The 23,053-nt window shown below is 34.9% G+C and overlaps 1 protein-coding gene and 1 long non-coding RNA gene across 4 annotated transcripts; one reads left to right on the top strand and one right to left on the bottom strand.

The window, feature by feature from the left end:
• The first annotated feature begins 2,690 nt into the window (after positions 1-2,690).
• Positions 2,691-12,977, top strand: LOC120325842 (uncharacterized). Of its 3 annotated transcripts, none has more exons than XM_078112055.1 (12): positions 2,691-3,690; positions 3,938-4,390; positions 4,721-4,792; positions 5,052-5,228; positions 5,729-5,844; positions 5,918-6,016; positions 6,722-6,832; positions 8,453-8,493; positions 9,381-9,639; positions 9,984-11,741; positions 11,997-12,168; positions 12,731-12,977. In XM_078112055.1, the coding sequence occupies exons 1-12, from the start codon at positions 3,511-3,513 to the stop codon at positions 12,878-12,880; spliced, it is 3,588 nt and encodes a 1,195-aa protein (XP_077968181.1). In that variant the 5' UTR covers positions 2,691-3,510; the 3' UTR covers positions 12,881-12,977. The 3 variants fall into 3 exon arrangements, with proteins under 3 accessions (XP_077968181.1, XP_077968180.1, XP_039247937.2); XM_078112054.1 differs by having other exon boundaries at positions 8,453-8,517; positions 12,731-12,974; XM_039392003.2 differs by having other exon boundaries at positions 2,693-3,690; positions 8,453-8,517; positions 11,997-12,859.
• A 4,108-nt stretch (positions 12,978-17,085) lies between these two features.
• Positions 17,086-20,398, bottom strand: LOC144422068 (uncharacterized). The gene is made up of 3 exons (XR_013475136.1): positions 19,341-20,398; positions 18,734-18,805; positions 17,086-18,645 (listed from the first exon to the last, which is right to left on the bottom strand). It is a non-coding gene; the product is annotated as an uncharacterized LOC144422068 (long non-coding RNA).
• Positions 20,399-23,053: the final 2,655 nt, after the last annotated feature.

The following is a 23,053-nucleotide window of genomic DNA, read 5'->3' as shown; positions in this document are numbered from 1 at the left end:
AAGTGAAGTGCTGAATTTGCAAATTTCGTAAAGAAAATTGAGCATTACTCAGTAAGTATTTTAGCTATAATAACCACCAGAAACTTAAAACTTGAAGGAATTAGTTATAATTAGCGTTTGACCTTCTATAAGGCACAGAGGTCTAGGAATGCTTTTAATGCCAATTTATTTAATCGCTATTTTAAATCAACATTCAGAATTCACGCAATCGTAAATTGGCTAGGTTTATCTATCTAATATATACTAAAATAACACGAACACCATAGAAAAGCATGAGAAACTCAATTATCATTTTAATAAATATCTGCATCTCGGTTACCGTTCTCTTCAAACAGGCACGGTTAATTTACAAACGGTGATAAGGGAAATCAAATCCAAGGCAGAGGATCAAACTCAGAATAAATTTAATTTGGTTTTGAAATCAGCCCTTAATGTATTCAACAGCTGTCGCTGATGTAAACGCAAGGGTATACTAGAAATATGAAACTTCGATATCCGGCGACACCTTATTCTTGCAAAAATCGAGAAAAGGGCGGGAATATCAAATACCAAGTTTAGGATATCGCCGCCGAAACGATCGCGGTGATAAAGACAATCAGCGATTATGATGAAATTAACCATTAACCAGTAAAAAAACGCTTTATTGCCGACTTTTCAATGTTTATATGAATTTCACAATGGAGATCGACCTCCGTCGTTCTGGACCTCTGTTATGTATGAACAATATTTATTATTCGACTATTCGGTATTCGTTAAAAACATTCAAATTATTCGATTCGAAAAAAGATTCGATTTTGCCCACCCTGTACTAACAGCCATTTAATTTGGCTTTGATTTGTAATAAGTTTGTCAAAGAAGGTTATAATCGTGGAGGATGCAAGGTGCAGTAGCTGCTTGAGATAGTCGCCAGATATTTCGGGACTATTTTCGAATACTGGAACAAAATTAAAATGCTCTAAAAATTGGAATAATCATTGAGGTATTTGATATATACATAATATTCGGAAATACGACAAAAACTGAAAATCCACGAAAGCAAGCTAATGATTACAGCCATGTCTAAAAATTTTCCAAGTGAAAAGTGTCCGAGTGGCCGCAAAAACGCTTACTGTTTCGTCACTATCGCATGCGGCTCTCAAACCCTAGTTTGAGAATCACTGGTCTATACTCTATATAGTTTTTTATCCGCTCCATTCTCCCACGCTGCGGCGATATGTCGCATTTTAATCGGGAACAACAGATGGGTGCGATTCTAGGATGTCAAATACTACTCTTGATGTCAATCCCTCATGTGTTATTTCGGTATAATTAGGGTTGACCCTGCCATGTTCAGATATAGATAACATTTCATGCTATTTTGACTCTGAAGGCATAAGTTTGTGTAATGGTATAATGATTAACAGGTATGTACAGCAGCATTTATGCTGATATTTCAATTTTGTTTTTCAAGATAGCATTATTTTATACCTCAAAATGCCAGCATTTGTGTGTGTTCCAGCCAATAGGAACATGATTAAACTTTGGTTGCGGGCACACGCGGTGGAAGAAAGGGTATGGCGATGGATGAATCATGAAAAAAACAAGAGAGCTATGCTCAAATATATGGACACGTAGCGCCACCCAATGGCAATAATTTTGATGACGTCATAGCGAAAAAAAAGTAATAGCCTTCTGGAGAAAAATTTTATCTTCAACCACTGAAAATTTCAAAGCAATTGGTCCAGTATTCGAAGAGAAAAGCGACTTTTTAAAAACGTGTCAAAGAACAAGAACAACAACAACAACATAATATTGAAACGATCGTTATGGCCACTAAACGTGTCCAATTATGGATAGCAATAATCGTGGGCTATAGCGACACCTCACGGAGCAGCAATTTAGAGAGTACATGTGAGGGTGGAATGTCTGAATGTGTGCCGTACGTACGGTAAGCTACCTATTCGAAATTAGTAACAAACAATTCTTCGCTGCATGATATCCGGAACTTATGACTGTAATAACTAATAACCTCTACCTCTGCGTTGATGTTATATTTCAGTATTTGCCCAAGCAATACCGTAAATGAATAAGAGAGTCACATTTGAATAGACATAGCCTACCTGCATACAGACAGTACATGCTCACTTGTTAATACAAAATAACGTTGGCAGGCTCACCAGGCTGGTGCTGGCAGCTATCAGTATTGAATACAAGGTACGGTAGATAATACATGTAGCCGTAACTGGCTTTATTTCGAATCAGTTGCAAAATCAAAACAATACACAGAAAATAAAAAGGAGAAAAGTCTAAGAAGTGAACTAAACTTATGAGTTTAAATCATATTACATGTATTAATCGCATTCACCTACCAAACAGCCAAAAACAAACATGAATGTAAGTAAGACCTTGGATCAGGCCTGCACAACGTACGGGCTGCATGTGGCCTAAGAAAGCTTATTTCACGGCTAGCGAAGTGATTTAAAATATTTATACTCACAAAAAATGAAGAGATTGATGCACGTAATTCTGAATAAATTCATCCAAGTAAATGTTCAAATTACCAATTCAAATAAGCTGGAAATTGCTCAATTTCGTTCAATTTATCTAAGTCCTTTTGCATCTGGCATATAATTTTGGCACACTCACGTTTTGTACCATAATTTCTTGTGTGTTGCAAGGGAATGCATGGAAGTGCATACAATAGTAACCAAATCACAATGATCAGAAACAAAGATTCAAATGGACAAATAAATAGGTATTTAATTGCAGCCGAAAATTCAAAACCATTCTGTTTTGCATACTGAAAAGTGGCGTCAGTTCAACTGCACAAAAGGAAACATTTTGGTGTTAAACATTATAAAAACTAGATCTGTAGAACTAAAACTGTGATTTCTGGAATATTTTGAAAATATCAACTTCAGTGATCGTGTTCATTTATGAGGAGTTTCTTGCTAGCATTCCCCATGAAAAGTTGGATCTTGTGTCGATTCGTTTATATATTTTATATTCCGGACAATACTGCAATATGATATCGATATACTGTAATGACGATATCGTGTCCCATGAACATTTGTTTTAGTTGAATATATGATAACATTTGTTGCGGTCACTTGCCGGTAGTTCATTGGCCTGCCTTAGGCCAATAGTCAACTCAACTCTGGCATCTAAATTTGAAATCAGATTTTATATATACAATTTATTCACAAACAAAATAGGGAATCGAATATGGGTGAGTGTTTGGTTTAGTCCCAATCCTCAGTCTTGAGGCAAGTGATGGATTATCAATTCCGAATTCCTGGGAAATTTTCGATGATCATTACCCTTGCTGCTTTGATTCAAATAGTCATAATATAGAAAGGTTTTCAGTATCTATCTCCCAGTGCTTTTTATATCTCTCAAACACCAGAGCCTTATAGTTGTCGATGCTCTTTGCGGCAATTTATTATCGGGCCACTGTAAAAACACCTAACATTTACAGAATTGAAAGTCTATGATATTTTATGATTGATTTGATCGAGATTTATCAGGACAATGACAAGTAAAGAAGAAGAAATTACCAGAAAGATTGAACTCTTGAAAAGAAAGAATGAGCTCCTCTTACAAAGACACAAAGAAGTTGAAGAAGACAAAAAATCTGCGGAAAAATCGGGACAAAATTTCAGTAAGCCATCTCATGAAAACCCATCACAGGGTCAAAAAAGATCTGAAAAGGTATATTATGACTTTATGGTGTCATTTTTTCGCTGTATGTTATCATATCACTCACTATTCATGGATTGACCAATCAAAACAATATAGGTGTTGGGTGAAATATTGTTAATTGTTATATATATCTTACAAGAATATATTTGCAACCAAATTTCAGTAGCTGAATGTGATAATAAAAAATAAATAAACTTGTGAAAATGTCTCGCGTGACATCAGATTTCAAAATTGAAAACTTCCCTGCCCGTTTCAGGTTCAGCGTGGCGGGAGATATCAGTCACACAGAGCACATATGGATGAATATGATGAAAAAAAAGTTCCTGATCAATCTCGTGAATCTAATAACAGGAGATATAGAGGAAGGGGAGTGCAGCAAGATGATGTACCTCGAGGGTCATCGAGAGGAAGGGGAACACAGCAAGATGATGTACCTGGAGGGTCATCGAGAGGAAGGGGAACACAGCAAGATGATGTAACTCGAGGGTCATCGAGAGGAAGGGGAACACAGCAAGATGATGTACCTCGAGGGTCATCGAGAGGAAGGGGAACACAGCAAGATGATGTACCTCGAGGGTCATCGAGAGGAAGGGGAACACAGCAAGATGATGTACCTCGAGGGTCATCGAGAGGAAGGGGAACACAGCAAGATGATGTAACTCGAGGGTCATCAAGAGGAAGGGGTAGAGGGAGAGGAAGGCCACAACAGGTGATAAATATATCTCAAGGTTGTGTAGAATAAAGATAACTATTCAGTTTGATTCAAGAGTCTTACTGCACACTAATATAAATGTATTTTTGTAATGTTCCAAGAGCAGACTTCTTCAGACAAGTAGATTTCAAGGAGTCTGACCTCGGTCAGACTAAACGTTACAGAAATACATTTGTGTTAGTGTGCAGCAAGACTCTTGAATCGAATAGAAATTTGGATAGATATTTAGATATCAATTTGTTGTATGATGATTACTACTCATGAAACATGTCAGAACTCAATGTTCGTTTATAAGATTCAAATTAATTATATAATGTTATATAACAGGATTATGAAGCAAAACGTTTAGAAAATTTTCGTCTAATGGAAGAAGAACTGGCACAAGGCACTACAGAAGAGGTGAAATACAATAACCATGTACTAAGTTTAGGATCCAGCCACAAATAAATCTGTTTGTCTGAAAATCCAATTTTTTTTAGTGCAGTTTTTTGTAAATTGAGCTTATAGGAACTTCAAATTTGAAATATCTTAAGCATTTTTGGCAGTGTTGTAATATCTTAAATGGGATTTGTGTGAAATATTTTATTGAGTTTTAATTGAACTACTTTTGTATGATTTTTGAACATACAAGAAACAATTATTTATGAATTTTTTGTAGGCTGCAGAACCATCTCCTTCTCCTGTAGTTTCAAGATTTCTTGACGACCCAAGAAGGAGAGGAGAATTGGATCCAGAGCAACGATGGAAATCAACCAGACATAAAGGGAGTTATGGTGGACTTGATTTTGACAATATCAAACATGAAATGAGAGGGCGAGGAAGAGGTGGAAGTTATGTGAGAAGGACATCAGTTAATTAATGATTTCTCTTTTGTGTAATCTAATTGTGCCTTGTCTATTATATACAGGGTGTCTAAGAAAAGTTTGCCCGATTTTATAGTAACAATAATTCAAAATTTCTTTGTCTTTGATTATCAATAGTACTTATTGCGCTTGCAGTTCTCATTTATTATACAATAAAATTTATTTTAACAATTATTATTACTATAAAATTGGACGAAATTTTTGGACACCCTGTATTTACACTGCAAGGTCAGAACGGTCAAGATAGAGACAGGTTTTAGCTAATGTTTTTTTGTGTTCCACATCTGAGATATTTTTTATTCAAGCTCTTGTATTAGCATGTCACTGAGGTATAGGTGCAGATTAGACGAGGATTATTCTTCACCTAGCCTCAAATATTTTAAGGAATTTTGTTTTATTAGCAACACTGTTTGCATACGTTTTGTTTAGCTGACTTCGATTAAATCGAGATTTTTTCATTTGTTGTTTTTAGAGGGAACATCGTGGTAGGGGCAGAGGTGCATCGAAATTGCAAATGTCTGCAGAATATACTGGAAGGGAGAGACGGGACCAAGAAAGGTGGCACGCAATGAGAGAGGCAGCAGACAAGTAGTTTTTCTACTTTCATTTTGTTGACAAAATCTATTTTGTTTAAACCTCATTTTGTCATTTTTATTATTAGAGAAATTATGGCTCGCTCTAAAACATCAGAAGGTCAGTGGAGACGAGAATGGGATCAGAGAAAAGATACGTTTGATTCGCTACCACATGATGACCAGGGGTAAGTGAAAGTATTTGTTGATTATTGAATTCTATGTTATATATTGATTAAAAGTAGTGAACCACGTTGATGAAATAAGCTATGTTATGTACGAGGCGCCTCTACAAGGAACAGTGCTTTACATGACAACTGCGCACAGACCTCAACAGACCTGTGATCTGCCATGAACTTCTTCCATATAGTTGAGACCCTCAAAAATAAATAGTGTTCAATATTCATTCGAAATTGAGGTTATGAAAACTTGAAATAAACTTCTGAAGTGGATAAACATGTTTGTAAATAAATAGATATTGCTTGATAAATAGATTCGTCCCTCGATTTGTCAAGCCTTGTTTTTTTTTCAAATCATAAAAATTAATCTTACATAAACAAACACAAATTTTATGCCTTTTTGTTTGTATCCTATGAATGTAAAGTTGATGGCCCCCAAAGTTTCCTTTTGGACCCCAGGTTGGGTACCAATGATTTGATCTCTCTGTGGACTGCCGTTTGAAAAGAATTTAATCCTATTACTGATGATTAAAACGCTGAGCACTTAGATGACAATCAATTTATTTATCTTATTGTGGTGTTTGTAATCTTGCAAGCCCTTTTTCTTTTAAACGCAGTCACATGGCAATAAAAGCTTCATTATTAACTATTTTCATATATTTTTATTCACAAAGCGAGTCTAAAAATTGTTACAATATATATATATATTTTTAGACATTCTGATCGATATGATGAACCTCGTCGGAACCATCGTGGTGGAGGTCGGGGTAGAAGAGGTAGAGGAAGACGAGGAAGCAGGAGCAGTCACGAATCTACTGAAAATGGGTGAGTTTTGAAAAATTTGAGTATTAGTGCTACTATGGGCTACTGTATTTTGGTTATTTCATCCCCAATCTATCAAATCTATTGTCTGTCAAATTTATATTAAACCCGCATACTTTCTATTTTAAATCCTTCTATATTGTGATTTTATGTGTGGTTGATAACAATATTCTAAGTAATTTGAGAACATTGCGTTATTAAAATAATGATTTCTATTATTCAATAAAATTATTCTTGTGATATTTCCCATGTGCAACGAAACAAGGTACACATATAGTTACCTTTTGGCAGATTTTCTTTTTCCATCTATGTCAATTTCCAATTTTAAACCTTTCATTACAAAACTTGAATAAGCTCCCATCCAACGTAATTTAATCATCGTGTATATTATATCACAGGTTACTGTTTGTACAGAAAAGATTTATATTTGAGGAATTGTATAATATATAATAATATATTTTGGTTTTGTTACATGATATTCATAGAAACAGATTCCACAGGTTTCATTGTTCACTTAATCTATGATTCATGATTTAGTTTAACACCAGTGTGGTATGTTTGCAATTTTCCAGTTGAGATTAAAGAAGTTATTCAGTCTCATAGTCACACTCATAATAATTGACAATTTTACCATTTTTGAACTTGAATTTTCTGGGGTACAAGTACAACTCTATGAAAATGTTAAATAAAAGCAATAAAAAGATTTGGAGCTTTATGGCAGGAGATGTAGATGAACATAGATTGTTGATTAGTTTACTTGTTTTAGCTTTTCGTGTAATTCAGAAATGGATTATTAATTTATTTATAAAAATAAAAAATATTTCAGATTTGAAGAATAATATCTCATTAAGATAAAGGAGAGATTGTTTTGAGATGAATTTACATTATTGGACATTTTTACTGAGAAGAGTTGAAAACACTTCTTTCAGATTTTAAAGTTGAGTTGCTGACGACACAGAATAATAATTGCCGTCGAGGTTTTTTACATCACTTAGTTATCAGCTGCATGATGTCATGATCTGTCTGTTCATGAATATGAATTTACATTATTGGACATTTTAAACTTAGAAGAGATGCGACCACTTCTTTCAAAGTTAAGTAACTGAAGACGCTGAACAATAATTACCACCAATGTTTTTTGCACCACTTAGTTATCAGCTACATGATGTGTCTGTTCATGGAAATCATTGGAATGCAATGTATTGGGTGAGCTTGAAGCATTTTAATTTACTGCTCCGAGCATCTGTGGACAGTAAATGCAGTACTTTGGTTGTATCATGGATTACATGGTAGTTTCTTTGGCAGTGCAAGTTTGAGGTGTCTCGTGTCTGTTTTCAACTCAGGTTAGTTCAGCAATTCAAAAATATAAGCTATAACAGTAGATCGTACCGACTACTCTATTAGACTATGGCAGATAACCTAAATCAATACATGACCTTAATTAAGCATTGCAGCAGAATCAAATATTCAGGATATGAAAAAAGTTTTAATTTTACAGATACATATAAAGTGAACAAAAGACTTGCAGGAAGTAAACACTAGTTACCACCGATAAACCTCATTTCTTTATCAACCTAAAATCTGCCCATCGTTCTAACTCATAATGGATTTTTTGATGTTTAGAAAAACTCCCCAAAAGACTGACCAGGCAGCACCAGTGCAAGGTGAGCAAGTACAGGAGACACCAGGTTTGTGACTTTGTGATTTCCTTATTTTAATAGTTACTTGTCTAAGACATTGTAGGCATGTAAAGGTTTGAAATGCTTAGAGATTATTTTTATAACATTTCTTATTATCGAAACAAAATTTGGTACTCCCGTAGTGTGTATACCAGGTTGGGGTTAGGCCATAATTTTATTCAGATTTATCTTTTTTTAGTTCTATCACAAGTTCGGGGACTGCCTGTGTTAGCCAAGTAAATATACTGCTTACCCATAGGTTTTGGTGCTTTTACACAACTTGATGTAAAGTAGGCGAACAAAATTAGTTACCTCCATATTGGTGCACACACTTCTGGAGCGCCCATAACATTGGGAGCATTCATTGATGTATATTCATTAAATTGATGGTTATCAACAAAGAAATCATAATTAGCTGTACTTTTATAGAAAGTTGTTAATCCCCCCTATCTTTGATCTCCACTACTATGGGTATGATCGTTAGCATTAAGTACTTATCCATTATGTTATATTGGTTATGGAGTTGTTACCTGATGCAAGATTTATGTTATTTGTCTGTTAGCGATTAGCATGTAAATCTCTTTATGTTTGCATCACATGTTATCTGGGGTTTAGGTATGGGGCCCGTTTTCCAACTAAACACAAGCCATCTTCTTTCAGATAAACCCTATTCTGGACCCCATGCGTATTATTTCGTGGCTGCTATTAAAAATCTGGTACTCCTGTAGTATGTGTACTAGGCTTCAGTCCCTTCACACAACTCGATGTAAAATAGGCGAACAAAATTAGTTACCTCCATATTGGTACATATAAAAATCTTGTTAGGATAAAAATATAAAAATATGGGAAAAACCTTAGTTTATACATTCCAGAGACAGTGCTTGAAGACCCAGAGGCAAATGAGGAAATTCCTGTTGAAAGCAGAAAAGAGAAACAAAATGATCAGGATGAGGAAAAGTCAGCAGATTCTAAGCCACAAAGGCAAAGAAAAACTAAAAACAAGAGTCCTCGTCATCTCAATCAGCAAAGGGCTCAAACTCCATCCAGTAAAGATGGCACGGAAGTTTGGGCACAAAATAGTCACCACAGTGATGAGATAGGACAGGACTGGAAAAATGGAGCAAATAGAAGGTAAATTTTAGAATAAACGTTTTATCAGTCTCTACCTTCTTGTGAAAGTTTATTCAAGAGGTTATGACTGAAATACAAAATCTGCTGTACGTAATAGCCCGATAGGGTGTATATGGAGTTCAATAACCGAATTCTGGTTCAGAAGGTACTAGGGTATTGCATCCTCTCTCATTGTCTAAATTGTCCAGCTTTTGGCAGAAAATATCCTATTGGCATACCGGCCTGAATATATATGCTGATGTGTTCCTCAAACTCTTTATTCAATTTAAAAATTTTGATTTACATTCAAATTGCTATAATGCTAATTTTTTAACCATTTTCAACGAAATTTGTTTATTTTACAGTGCAGAGCAGTGGCTACCTTCTGATGAAGGTAATCGGAATCCAGCAATTGATGAAAGAAAGTTGGAGCAACAAGAAGATGGTGCTACTGTATATTCAAGACATCTTGGTCGAGGGTGGGGAACAGAGAAAAACATTAAAGCCACGAAGGCTTGGGTGATAGATACTGAGAAAGCTGGTGATAAAATACTACCACCTGAATCTTCTGACAAATCACCTAATAATAGGGGTCGGAATGAAAACCGTTCAGACGATAAACCAAACTCTGCTCGAAAAGGGCGTAATTTCAAAAAGGAAGATACTAGATTAAAAGCGATTGCAAATGAACGCTCTGAAATGCGTTCAGCATCTCCGAGGTTAAGACGAGGTCACCCGGAACTTACAGTGCAAATTAGTGAAAGTGGTGGAAGGAGGGTTAAACGTTACTCTGAAGGTGATAAAGCACATTCTCTAAGCGAAAAAATTGACGCTGAAAATAAAGACGATAATAACAAACAGGCTGATGAATCTCAAAACTCTATTAAATCCCCTCTTTCAGCTGGTGCTCTTAAAACTCCTGAAGGAATGGAGTATGTCACGGACTGGGCAACAGAAATGGAATTGCAAAGTCCAACATATGCCATTAGGCAAAAAAAATTAGACGAAACTGAGGCTTCAAAACAAGTTAATAAACCTTCAACATCAGATTGTGTTGAAGATTCAAAAACAGACATTCAAAAGGCACCACAGAATAAACCTGAGCCATTAGAAAGTACCACAAGTGATGCCACTAGGCAAAAAAATCTGGAAGAAACCGAGATTTCAAAACAAATTAATAAACCTTCAACATCAGATTATGTTGAAGATTCAAAAACAGATGTTCAAAAGCCACCACAGAATAAATCTGAGTCATTAGAAAGTACCACAAGTGATGCCACTAGTCAAAAAAAATTAGACGAAACTGAGGCTTCAAAACAAGTTAATAAACCTTCAACATCAGATTGTGTTGAAGATTCAAAAACAGATGTTCAAAAGGCACCACAGGATGAACCTGAGCCATTAGAAAGTACCACGAGTGATGCCACTAAGCAAAAAAATTTGGAAGAAGCAGAGATTTCGAATCAAATCAATAAACCTTCAACATCAGATTGTGTTGAAGTTGAAGATTCAAAAACAGATGTTCAAAAGGCACCACAGAATAAATCTGAGTCATTAGAAAGTACCACAAGTTATGCCACTAGGCAAGAAAAATTAGACGAAACTGAGGCTTCAAAAGAAGTTGAACCAAGTACCACAAGTGATGCCACTGAGCAAAAAAATTTGGAAGTCGAGATTTCAAATCAAATCAAACCTTCAACATCAGATTGTGTTGAAGTTAAAGATTCAAAAACAGATGTTCAAAAGGCACCACAGAATAAACCTGAGCCATTAGAAAGCATCACAACTGATACGGCGCAAGAAGAGGAAATAGATACTCATGAAACTGAATATACAGACACTACTGAGAATAAAAATTTTGAAGGGTCTCACGCAATTAATGAATCCTCTGAAAAAATGCCTGTTGACGTGGAATCCCTTGTAGAAGATGGAAAATCTAACTTGGATATTACTTGTAATAAAGTTGAAGAAGTAGGTATCCAGGATGTAAGCACAAAAGAATCGACAGATGGAAATTTCAAGGATGCAGAAGAAGAAATAGATGATGAGTTTTATGAATGTGATGAAAATGATGACGAGCACAAGGATCTTCCCTTGGATAACAAGGAGAAAACTGATGCGAGGTAATTTTTCTGATATTGTATAGGAATAAAGAATATCTATGAGTTTGTATGCAAGCAGAGAATACTTATTTACTAATAATTTACTATTTTGAAAACATTCTAAAATCATAATTTTGAAAATGGAATAGAATAGAGTTTCAGATGAAAGTCGTTTGGTGTCAAAATTTCAATAAATCTTTGTTTTGAATTCCTGATATAAAGTGATTTATCTGTTTGTACCTAATTTGAAATTTTTTATATTAACATTCTTTCCAGTGAACCGAAGCAGGAAACTGCAAATGTGGGAGATTTTTTTCAAACCTCAGATTCTAAATGTGAAGTATCGCCAAATGATCCAGAACCTACAACAGCGTCAGAAAATGTACTACCAGTTGTTGAAGAAACAATACAGCAAAAGAATATGGCTCCTGAAAATGAAGAAGACAAGGTCTCGTGACAATGAAGTAGTTAAATTTGTATGCTTAGGTCTTAAATAAAAATTTGAGGATCATATTGTTTGGACAAGGTGCTACATATTCGAATGATAGTGTGAGAGAGCGATGTTGCGTAGCGAAAAATAGCCTCCCAACTCTAACTTCCGAACCGTTGAAAAATGGATCAAACGCTTCAGACAAAAATTTTGATATTAGAGACTTTGGCGTATTTTAGCCTCAATTTTCACCTGTGAAGAATCAATAAATTCGACCCTAATATTTCATGCCTCCAGCACCATTTTTGTGAGGTCTCTTTACGTTACAACAATCATTTATTATGCGGTTATCTCGCTCTATAATTGATTCAGTGAAATATTGAATAATGTAGCAGTCAATACTAGATTTTTTATTCATTTGTTTCCTAATCGTTAGGAATCTTTTTAACATTTTTTTCACTTTGCACCTATTCTGCTGCTCTTGGTACTTTTGGTTTTTGTGTAAAAAAGTTCAATTAAGTGTTCGTTGGATTAATATTAAATGTCCATCCAACTAATTTTGGTTATCGTTTTTATCCAGCTAGTGAGCTGGAGTCAATCTCTCTATAATAAATGGAGCTGGACTAATCTAGATTATCATCTATATCTGACTGGAATAGCAGTGAGAGGATCGGAGCTTTTTGCAGCTAAGGATGTGAAAGGAACAAGTTACAGTTTCACAGTACTGTGACTTTATTTCATTCTGAATGAACTAACTACAATGCAAAATGCAATTATTATAGAAATAAATATTAGCACAAATTAATATTAATCATAAATGCGTAATGCTGGAACATAGCAGTATAAGAAAGTGGTCGCCGGATGAAATTAAACAATGCTAAAATGTGGCATCCTAACACAAAGAGAATGTCACTGATTACTTAAGGAAAAGATCGCATTTATCAAATAAAAACTCCACACAAGTTTTATCTTCTCTTTGTTTCTTCAATCATATTGGAAACATTTATACTCTTCAGGGAGATTTTGGTTTGAAAGCTTGTAGTTTTGTCCAATGGAATTGGTAAAGAAAATGTTATCAAACAACTAAAAAGCACCTTTTTTTTTATTAAATTTAATAAGCTGGTCAAAGCAATGCTAAATCGATTACATTAATATAAAATCTACCAGGTATTTTTGCAATAAAACCCATTTATTCGCTCAATTCACTCATTATAACTAATGAGCAAGGCTTTGAACATGGCGATACTGATGTGATGAGCTACTATTCTTAATATGTTCTAAAATTTTCTAGTCTAGGCAGGCCTGGGCAAGTTGCGGGCCACATCCGGCCCGCGGCAAGGTTTTATCCGGCCTGTGAGCAAATTTCTAGATTTAGACATTTTTTTATTATTTACATATAAAATATACTTTGATTGCGAAGAAAAGAATTTTAGGACAATGAAAAAGTCGATAATAACATTCGACTAAATTTCCTTTCTAACGCCGATTGTTTTTGTCATCTCGAGGTGTTATTTAGATTAGAATTTAGAACGTAAACACCTTTACGTCGGGGATTAGTCTCCTCGAGTCACAAGTTTTCCTCAACATATATAGCCTATGTCTTGTATGCGGAACTGTGAAACCATTGAAAAAAAACGAGTTATTATATAATCATCGGCGACGAGATGCTAAATGAGTGAATCTGCAAGCAAATTAAATCTAGATTTAGGGCGGCAATATATAATACTAAAAATTGAACAGAAACAAGTTATGATTCAAACGGCTCGCGACAGATTAAAAAAGCTTTTTCGAAAATGGGAACTAAAAAATTTCTGGTGCCCACAGCACACATTTTAATTGCGTAGCTTTCGTGGGCGCGATGTACCTTTTGATCAATTCTAAAACTACCGACGGGACCAGATTTATATGATAATTGATGTAAGGTAAACTCAATCGATTTTTATGTAACTAAAATGAATTTTACTCAGTGTGCTTTAATCGCAGGCGTAGGGATCTTTCTGATGGTGAAATCTTTAAACAGAGCTAAGTCAGTGTTGCAGGAACAGATCAGATTTGTCGAAATCACGAAATCGCAAAACACGAATAAAAATAATCTGGCACGTTCTTCACTTTTAATGTCCGCAGTGGTATTTCAGAATTGTAATGCCTATATTTTATCAAAGCAGCCGTGGGTTAGGTTGAAAACAACAAGACATTTCAATGTGCCCGTATCAATGAATTTCAAATATATCCGTATCGCAAAAAATGGATATATATTGTATATAAAGTATATTCCGGCCGTTTATCTCACATTTTTGAATCCGCGGTTTGCCGTGGTATTTTATAGCAGACTTTTGAGCTCGCAACGCCTTCCAATGCATTAAAATTTCCGCGAACCTTGTTCACCTTAAAAATGCCGGTCCTAATCCCGCATTGTTACTCGCTTTCCACCATTAATGACAAAATTCGGCATTGTTACGCAAGCGTTCCGTTTCTCTGATCCAATGTATTGCCTCGAAATCGCCAGATTTACGTTTTGAACTAGTTTTATTGAATGTGCTTTGGATAAAAATGCTAACAAAGTACAATAGATATAGTACTTATTTATATACTTACTTATATATAGTACGTATTTAAATGTCTAATAAAATACAATAAAAAGTCGCAATCGACTCTACTTAGTCCGTCCCGCCACTGCATTTTGAATATTCAATGTGACCCGATACCAAAAATAATTGCCCAGCCCTGCTCTTGGGTGAAGTGGGCATGACAGTTGAAAGCAAAACAATTAATAATTTATTTATGATAAATTGCATTACTCAACAAAGTTATTGTCCACTCTGTGCCATTAAATTAAAGTTGGCCAGAATACCCACTATAAAATGTCATTCATTTGAATTATTCACGAATATCCTAATCCTATCACGAAAAATCCTAATCTGTCTGAAAGTTTTCCACAATATGTCAGTGAAGTTGAGAGTAAATGAACGCCAATTTCCCAAGCCTGTGGTATCTTTTGCACCAGTCGATTTGTAAAAGTCAAGTGAGGGGCTGTTACTTCCCAGGCAAGAAAAACGACACTGCATACATCCCCTTTTTTCAGCTATTTCGGACACAGTTTTCATCAACTTCAGCCCTAGACCCTGCCCTCTGTGAGATTTTTTCACATATATATCTTCTAAATAAACATCTTTACCATAAAATGTGGAATAAGCGAAGTAATATAGAGCATACCCAACTGTGACTGATTGCACCACTCCCGCTGAAACAGATTTCGATTCAGCAAGAATGCAGTGAAAAGATGGATCTTCTTCAAAACCATCTTCGTAAAATCTTTCAAATGTTAACTTACATTGATCAAGCATATTTTGATACTCCATAAGATCTTTTATCATTGCAAATATATCTACAGCATCCTCCTTAGTTGCCTTTCGAACAGTGTAGGAAAATTCCATTTTTATTAAACGATGAATTTCAAGCTTAACATACAAAAAAAGATAGACAGCAAGTGTTTGACCGTAAATATATACTACACATGGTTTGACACATGGCAAGCACTTTTATTTCCAAAACCGACTATAATCTCTCCAGAAAGCACACTCCATTATGTATCGTTTCACCAATGACATTAAACAACATGATAGGCAACTCTGACGTCACTCCATAAGACTACAGGCAAAACATTGTATTTCATGATACGCTCCAATGCACATATTTCTCGTCGCCTTTCGCGTCCGTTTTCCGCTCGCATTTGCTACTCGGCGTCTTTTTTACATGTAGTACCTGCCTTTTTGCGCCTGTAACGAAACAAAATAATCTCTATATCTAAGAAGTTTTGCTTACTTGGAAAGCTGGAATAACAGGCAAGCTGTAAAGAGCAATTCTGGACATCATAGACGTTTTTTTTATCAGAGAAGATTAAAAACGAGATAGCGGAAAGATTTGTGTGGAACATTTTGCAGATAATGACAAAGTTCAAAGTTAGTAATTTTAATGTTTGCGCTTAATCATTGAAATTTCATTTAAAGAGGGTGTCATACAAAACTGTGCTGCGATACAATTCCATAACACAAAGTTTGCACCTATCGAACTTGCTTTTGTAGGTGAATTTATTAGACATATTACATATTCAGTTAATCGTAGGTAACATTGCTGGTACATAATGCATCGTAGATAGGTTTGTTTAAATTTAGCTCATAGCCCACTAATTAATATTATCTTCTATGCAGGAGGTTGCAGGGCTGAATTCAACTTGCAGCCTTACCGATCACCTGACGATGCTCATTTAGTTTGGCTCGAGCAAGTCTTCTTGAAATGCTTGTGTGGATGGAAACTACCTATATTTTTTGCCTTCCTCCGATTTTAGACAAATTTATTCTGAGGGATTTCGCATATAATTCTCACTGATTGTTGGCTGTTTATAATTCCTATTGATTGTGAATTCTGATTATAACAATGAGTTGAAAATTTTTTTACCTAATTTACTGGCACCTTTTTCTTGTCAACACTCCAAGCTGAGGTAATAAACATGACAATACATTTATGTCATCTGGAAGCAAAATATGCACATTAATTAATAGTTTGGCACATTGAGATAATACATCATGACAGAAAATACAAGTTAAAGATATGTATGACCATCACATGGTAATTAAAATTAAAAAAAATTAATAGGGGCTGTGGAGTATGGAAAGTTCAAGACAAAGAAAAGAACAAATGTTCATAGCTCATGAACTATCAATTTTGCCTCCATTGCTTTGTGAAGGCCAATATATTTCGAGTGGCTGAATTGGTTTATTTTTATGATAGCAACGATTTCGTATTTAATATAGCGAGATTATTTCAATTTAATTGAAGTGATATAATTTCCCAAAGCAATGCTTGAATCGTCTAGAATAGATCAGTGGTGTCAAACTCATGGGTTTTCGAGAGCCGCATTGCATTTTGAAAATTGTAAAAAGAGCCGCAAACAGTTTTTGATAATGTATACTTAAAAGATATTTTTAAGATAGTTTTAGTTTGTGACATATATTGTGATGCAACTAAACAGTTGGATTAAGTTTTATTATTTTCTTCAATTTCAAATGCAATTACATATCAATATTTGCATTCCACTATTATTGCAACATTTGCAAGTTACAGTATTTATTATAAAAAATCGTAAAATTCTATGTACAACCATCAAAATCATTTTTGAACAAGCTTTGAATAAGGAAAGAATAATACATACACTAAAAATAACTTAATCTAAATTTATGAACCTAAAATTAACAAAAATACTACAGTATAAACTCAATGTTTTAATAATTACATTTGTCCTGGCGTTTGGCATCTTTTTTGTGTCACCAGCATACTAAGGCCAGTCTGAAATGATTTTATAGTACCAACTCTAACTAACGAGGCCACATGATCATGGGTTTATCTGGATCTTTACGAATGTTTAATTAATTCCAGTAATGCAAAAAAGTTACTCTTATCATTTCATGTATAGATCAGTAAAAAAACAAATGACAGATTTTTTCGACAAGACATTTCGCACTACATTGCGTGGCATAGGATTGCTTGAATTATTATTGATATTGATTTTTAGTAACTAAGTCGTTGTATAATTATATTAATATACAAACACATGGAAATTTTCTGTTCGAAGTTGGTCTTCGAATTTGTCATATTGACTGCTGAGCTTATTGTGTTTTTTGATTGTATTGACGGAAATATGAAAAATTAAACAATGTGCTTCAGAATTTTGTGAAGAGCAGAAATGTTACAACTCCCATTTTCTTCGAAAATGCCACCTTCTTCATGTACTTTGCGTTTAATTTAATTACTCAAGTGTTTTATTCAAGTAATCTTTTGCTAGCTTGATGTGTATTCTTAATTGGGTCAAAATGTGGACAAAAAAATTAATATTCCAAAACTACTTTCAGTAAATTGTTTTCTGTGTGAATAATCAATTTCACTTTAGAAGGTTTGAAAAATCTATTACATTTAGATAAAAAAAAAAAACTTCAAAAATACTATTACAATTATTGTTAAGCGTTCGAGGGCCGCACTGGAAGTTCTCTGGGGCCGCGAGTTTGAGATCCCTGGTCTAGATTGAAGTTGTTCAAAAAATATATGATAGTATTTTATCATGAATGATGATTATACCCCTTCCGGAATTTCTTCTATAGTACTACCAAAAGTTGATGAACCAAATATAACACAGGTGCAGTGAGGTACCCGTAATCCTCATTTCCAAAGCTGTTTTAAGTATGTCTGGCGTGTTTTGTGCCTTTTTACAAATAAGACCGCTTATGCAATCTTACGCTTTGGAATTTTTAGTTATTTTCCTCAAGCCCTGCAGGATGTGGAGGCCATACACAACTCTACCGGAGGGTCAAATGTCTTTGCATGCCTCCATAGGTTGTTTTTCTATTGCAATTTTCCATTTTCAATTGCATTATATTTCTTGGAATCACACTGTCACTGATATGTCGCCAGACTTCTGATATCTCCCCGTCTGCTATAGTTGTCCTGTGAATAAATAATAGGAAATTGAGATTAGACGAATAGTTGAAAGTTTTGCTTTATGTCGGCTTAATTTCTTGATTGATATACTTACTATTTCTGCTATTGCCTCTTGTGCTGCAAGAGTCTCACAATGCTTAGACAGGTTTGTCCACAACTTTCACATCTGAAGAAAGAGAAGAGATTTATTAATTTTCGTTAAGAATAAATAAAGCAGTCTATATGATTCAGAATGGAAAAGCTAATAAATCCAATATCACATGTTTTATTTAAAAAATATTTTACTGAATTTGGTATATAAACCAACTAATAAAAGGGTTTAGTCAGAAAATTACAAGCATTCGTGGCTTCAAATTCTTGAGAAATCAGACTATACAATATAGACCGGTATGAGTGAAATGTTAGGTGAACTTGTTAACACTTTGATTCAATACGCAAATAAAAGTGAATACGTAATAGTATGTTACAATGAGCAGCAATCAACAATGAGTATATATCCTCACTGATTAAAAAAATCTAACTGGAGGTGCATGAACTATTTGAAACCATAAGGGGTAAGTAAATATGTAATTTCGGCAAATGGGCAACTACGTACCGTACTGAATTAATAACTTCGTAGTATTTGACAAAGGCTGGCTTTCCCACATGTACTTAACAGTGCGATGCCCGGGTGTGATATACAACAATAGTATTTACCTTACCTTTTACCGATTTCTTTTTATCCCAACTTTCAAAAATATCATTAAAATCGACAACAACTGTCAAAGCAGGCACGAACACCATTCGTGCTACGCCTTGAAAGCAGCACACATCCGCTCGTTTTCGTCTCGTCAAGTATGTGCATTGGAGCGTGCTATCGAATACGATCTTCGGACAAAAATGCCGGAGTTGCGCATCATGTTGTTTAATGTCATTGGTTTCACAAAGCCAGCAACTTTGTGTGAATATTAAACAAGAGAGCGGCGGCGTGGCTCAACGGGCTAAGCGTTCGGAATACGCTGGCCACCGCACCTCTAATTACTTTGCGTGGGTTCGCAGGTTCGAATCCCATGCAGGGATGGTTATGTGCGAGAGGATTGCTGGACTCCTCGCCGCCGTTCACCGCTGGTCGGTTACGGCTTCCTCCACCACCAAGTCCATGCTGCTGAAAACAAACAATATAACTAATCCCATACCCGACTTGGAATGGTAACTGGACGAGAGGCCGTGGTTCGCCATATGGATAAGCCGTCTTATCAACTTTCCTCTCCCCCGGGATAAATATGTAAATCCTGTTCTAACGCTCAAATATATGAACACGTCCATCAGAGCGAAAGTTCTTACTTTGACGCTACCAAAGTGACTATAACACTTTATAGTCACTTTGCTCAAATCTTACCAAAGCCAGGATTTCGAACCACCGACGTTCGATGGCACGTGACAAAAATAACATGAAGAGGAGTGCCAGCATACACGTCACAAGGTGTCGCTATTTTTTATTCTGACATAAAAAACGAATCTCTTGAAGTCCACCGAAATATTTGTAATAAGTAAAAGTAATAACCTTCTTGCAAAAAAATCAATCTTTAACCACTGGAAATTTCGAAGCAATTGGTTCAGTATTTGATGAGAAAAGCGATTTTATCATGACGAAGAAGAATATGAACAAGAACAACAACATAATATTGAAACGATCGTTATGTACACACACGTGTCCAATAACAACAAAACAATCGCTATGTCCACTAGACTACGTGTCTAAAAACGATCCATAGGTCCACTTACCTGTCCAATAATAATCATGCAAGTTTGAAGAGAGGCAGTCTCAATAGGAAAAATGCTCCAATAATATTAAAATAAATAAATTTAATTTCAAATTAGGAAAAAAATATACTCTTATTTTTATTTAAATAATAATGGACAAGTATCTCAATTCAATAACAGTCTTGAAAATTCAAGAGGGCACATTTTGAGATTCGCTATCTGCGCGCCATAAAAACGAAACAACACAAAAACTGGACAAACAAACAAAATGCAGAGATACCTGGAAGGCGAGCATAACTTAAAAAAAAGTTAAAAAACGTAAAAGTACGCACCCGCTTCTGTGTTTTGTTGCCATTTGTCTAATTTAATCGAGTTATAGGCTCATTAAACGAGTACCAGTAATTGTCTACGCGTGTCTCACAATAATCTGTTTCGTAAAGAATATAATCGTCAAAACAGCTGTTTTGTTACTATGATTCAGGAAGCGTCGCGGGCCGGATCCGGCCGCAGGGTACCGACCCCTGTTGTAGCTGCTTCAATAACCTGATTTTTGCCCTTTGATTTCTTTAATTTAGAGTGATATATTTTTTAGATGTAAGAACTAAACTTGACTATGACTTTACAATCTGGAGTTAAAGCCAAAGCACTACTGCCACATATTTGGAACAGACAACTAATAACTAAGTAGTATATATATGTCGAACACAACATGTTTTTGTTGTTGAGAACAATGGAAAACACAATATATTTTGTTGTGTAAATGTTGGTGCAAATTGTGGGATGTTGTTATGTAATATTGTTTCCGGTATCGGGGGATTAATCGCATTGTTCTGTGCGTCAACCGTGTGTTAGTCATTAAGTTTATGGTTTTGCGTATGTTTACTGATCGACGTATGTCAAAATAATTGAAAAACGCCATTTTTATTTTAAGCGCGTTTTTTAATTTTCATTTTTTATATTTTGATTTGTATTTTTACAGTTTACAGTTTTTGATAATTTGCGAATGCAATCAGCATTTCGAGTACATGTACCCACACTACTTGCATTTTGAAATTTGGATTTCATCAATATCACGTAAGTCAGTACGTATATGTGAGTATTATACGTCAGCGAAGCATGACTGTATTCCTCATATCAATGCTCGCAAGTAGATTGTTCTTCCTCGTATTAGAAGTGAATAAGATATGATTTATTTGATTAGCTTTTATCATTGACAGCTTTCGTTTATGTTCTTTAGCTTCCCAAATAGGCAACCCTAGTGATTTCCCTACATTCCCCCAGATGTGATGCCAGACTTCAATACCTAACTTCGGTAAAATTGTCTTCGAATATTCAGAAAATGGCATATTTATCAGTGTAGAGTAGATGGTCTGTCATATACATAACACATTTTTATAAGTTGCAAATAGTTTCATCGCTATTGGCAAAATATTTACCACCCTCTAAATTTCGAAACACAACCCCCCAATAATGAAAATATATATATATCGGCTGCGATATATATCAGCTTCTATCAAATCCTTCACCCAAATATATCTAAATCAATTTTGGAATACTTATATTTTGACTAACACTAGATATGAAACAAGCTTGCCTGGTGGAATGCCTTAAAATTCATCTCACTAATTTCTAGTATACGCCTGACAAAAAGTACGAGTTTAAAAATAAATATTTTTACAAATCTTTATAAGGTATTGAAATAATAACTATATATCTGTTGTTATGACTCACGCAGCGTAGGTAGCCATTACTTTCAATTATTTCATTTCCTACTAAGCTGAAATGTGGGTGGAGTTTTTTCGTTCCACGCTCCACGTACTGCTTTAACCATGAACAAGAACAATCCTTTCGAAACTTCAATGGTCATCTTAGAATTTAGATGGTGTTTCAAATTTTTATTGTTTGTTGTTGACATCAGCAAAACGTCAGTAAACATTTATATAGCGAATCTGAACAATCACTACATTTCTATTGACAGTGGGGGAAAATGTACATTTTGAGTTGAACCTATGTGGCCTATTTTTGAGTAAATAAATCTATGCATTGGTATCAAAAATCTGCGCATTGGAATATTATTTTTCGCATAATATATTCTGTATATCAAAGTCTCAAGCATTCGGAATGTTCAAGAGGAGGCCGAGATTGGAGAATAAACCTATAAGATCCAATATTTTCATTTCGAGTTCAGATTTATAGTAAGATGTAAGGAGTTTTCTAGAAGCCATTCTTTTATTTTTAGGAATTCCTTCGATGCTCTCAACCCAATTTGGGTTTTTTATTATTCACAGCACGCTTTCATATAACATTCGTACAATTCTTTTAGAATTCGGTTGTAATTTTTGCTGAGATTGCGACAGTATTTTGAAGGTTATATCCATAGATATATGTAAATATTGCTATATAAGTTTAATATGAAAGCAAACTTCCAACAAGCAGTGACTCAATAGCACGAGTTGTTTTCTACGAAAAGGAGCTCTATGTATTAGCATATTTCTGTATAGAAAGACCGAGTTGTCTGCATGATGATTTGGATGTATACCAAAAAAAAAAAAATAGAAAGAAATAAAACATACTTTGGAAAGATGCAAACAATCAATTTTAGCATCATGCGAGAATATAGGGAGAACGCGGTCTTGATCTTACTGCGTATTTTATGCAAACGATTCGACTT

This window comes from Styela clava, chromosome 4 (genome assembly GCF_964204865.1).
Source record: "Styela clava chromosome 4, kaStyClav1.hap1.2, whole genome shotgun sequence".
In the NCBI taxonomy this organism is placed as follows: Eukaryota; Metazoa; Chordata; class Ascidiacea; order Stolidobranchia; family Styelidae; genus Styela; species Styela clava.
This window is presented reverse-complemented; position numbering and strand designations above follow the sequence as displayed.

Bases quoted from the DNA above. Each gene is read 5' to 3' on its own strand.
- LOC120325842 (XM_078112054.1), top strand. From the start codon at position 3,511: ATGACAAGTAAAGAAGAAGAAATTACCAGAAAGATTGAACTCTTGAAA. The intron at 3,691-3,937 runs GTATATTATGAC...TGCCCGTTTCAG, and splicing joins GTCAAAAAAGATCTGAAAAG to GTTCAGCGTGGCGGGAGATA. The intron at 8,518-9,380 runs GTTTGTGACTTT...TATACATTCCAG, and splicing joins GCAAGTACAGGAGACACCAG to AGACAGTGCTTGAAGACCCA.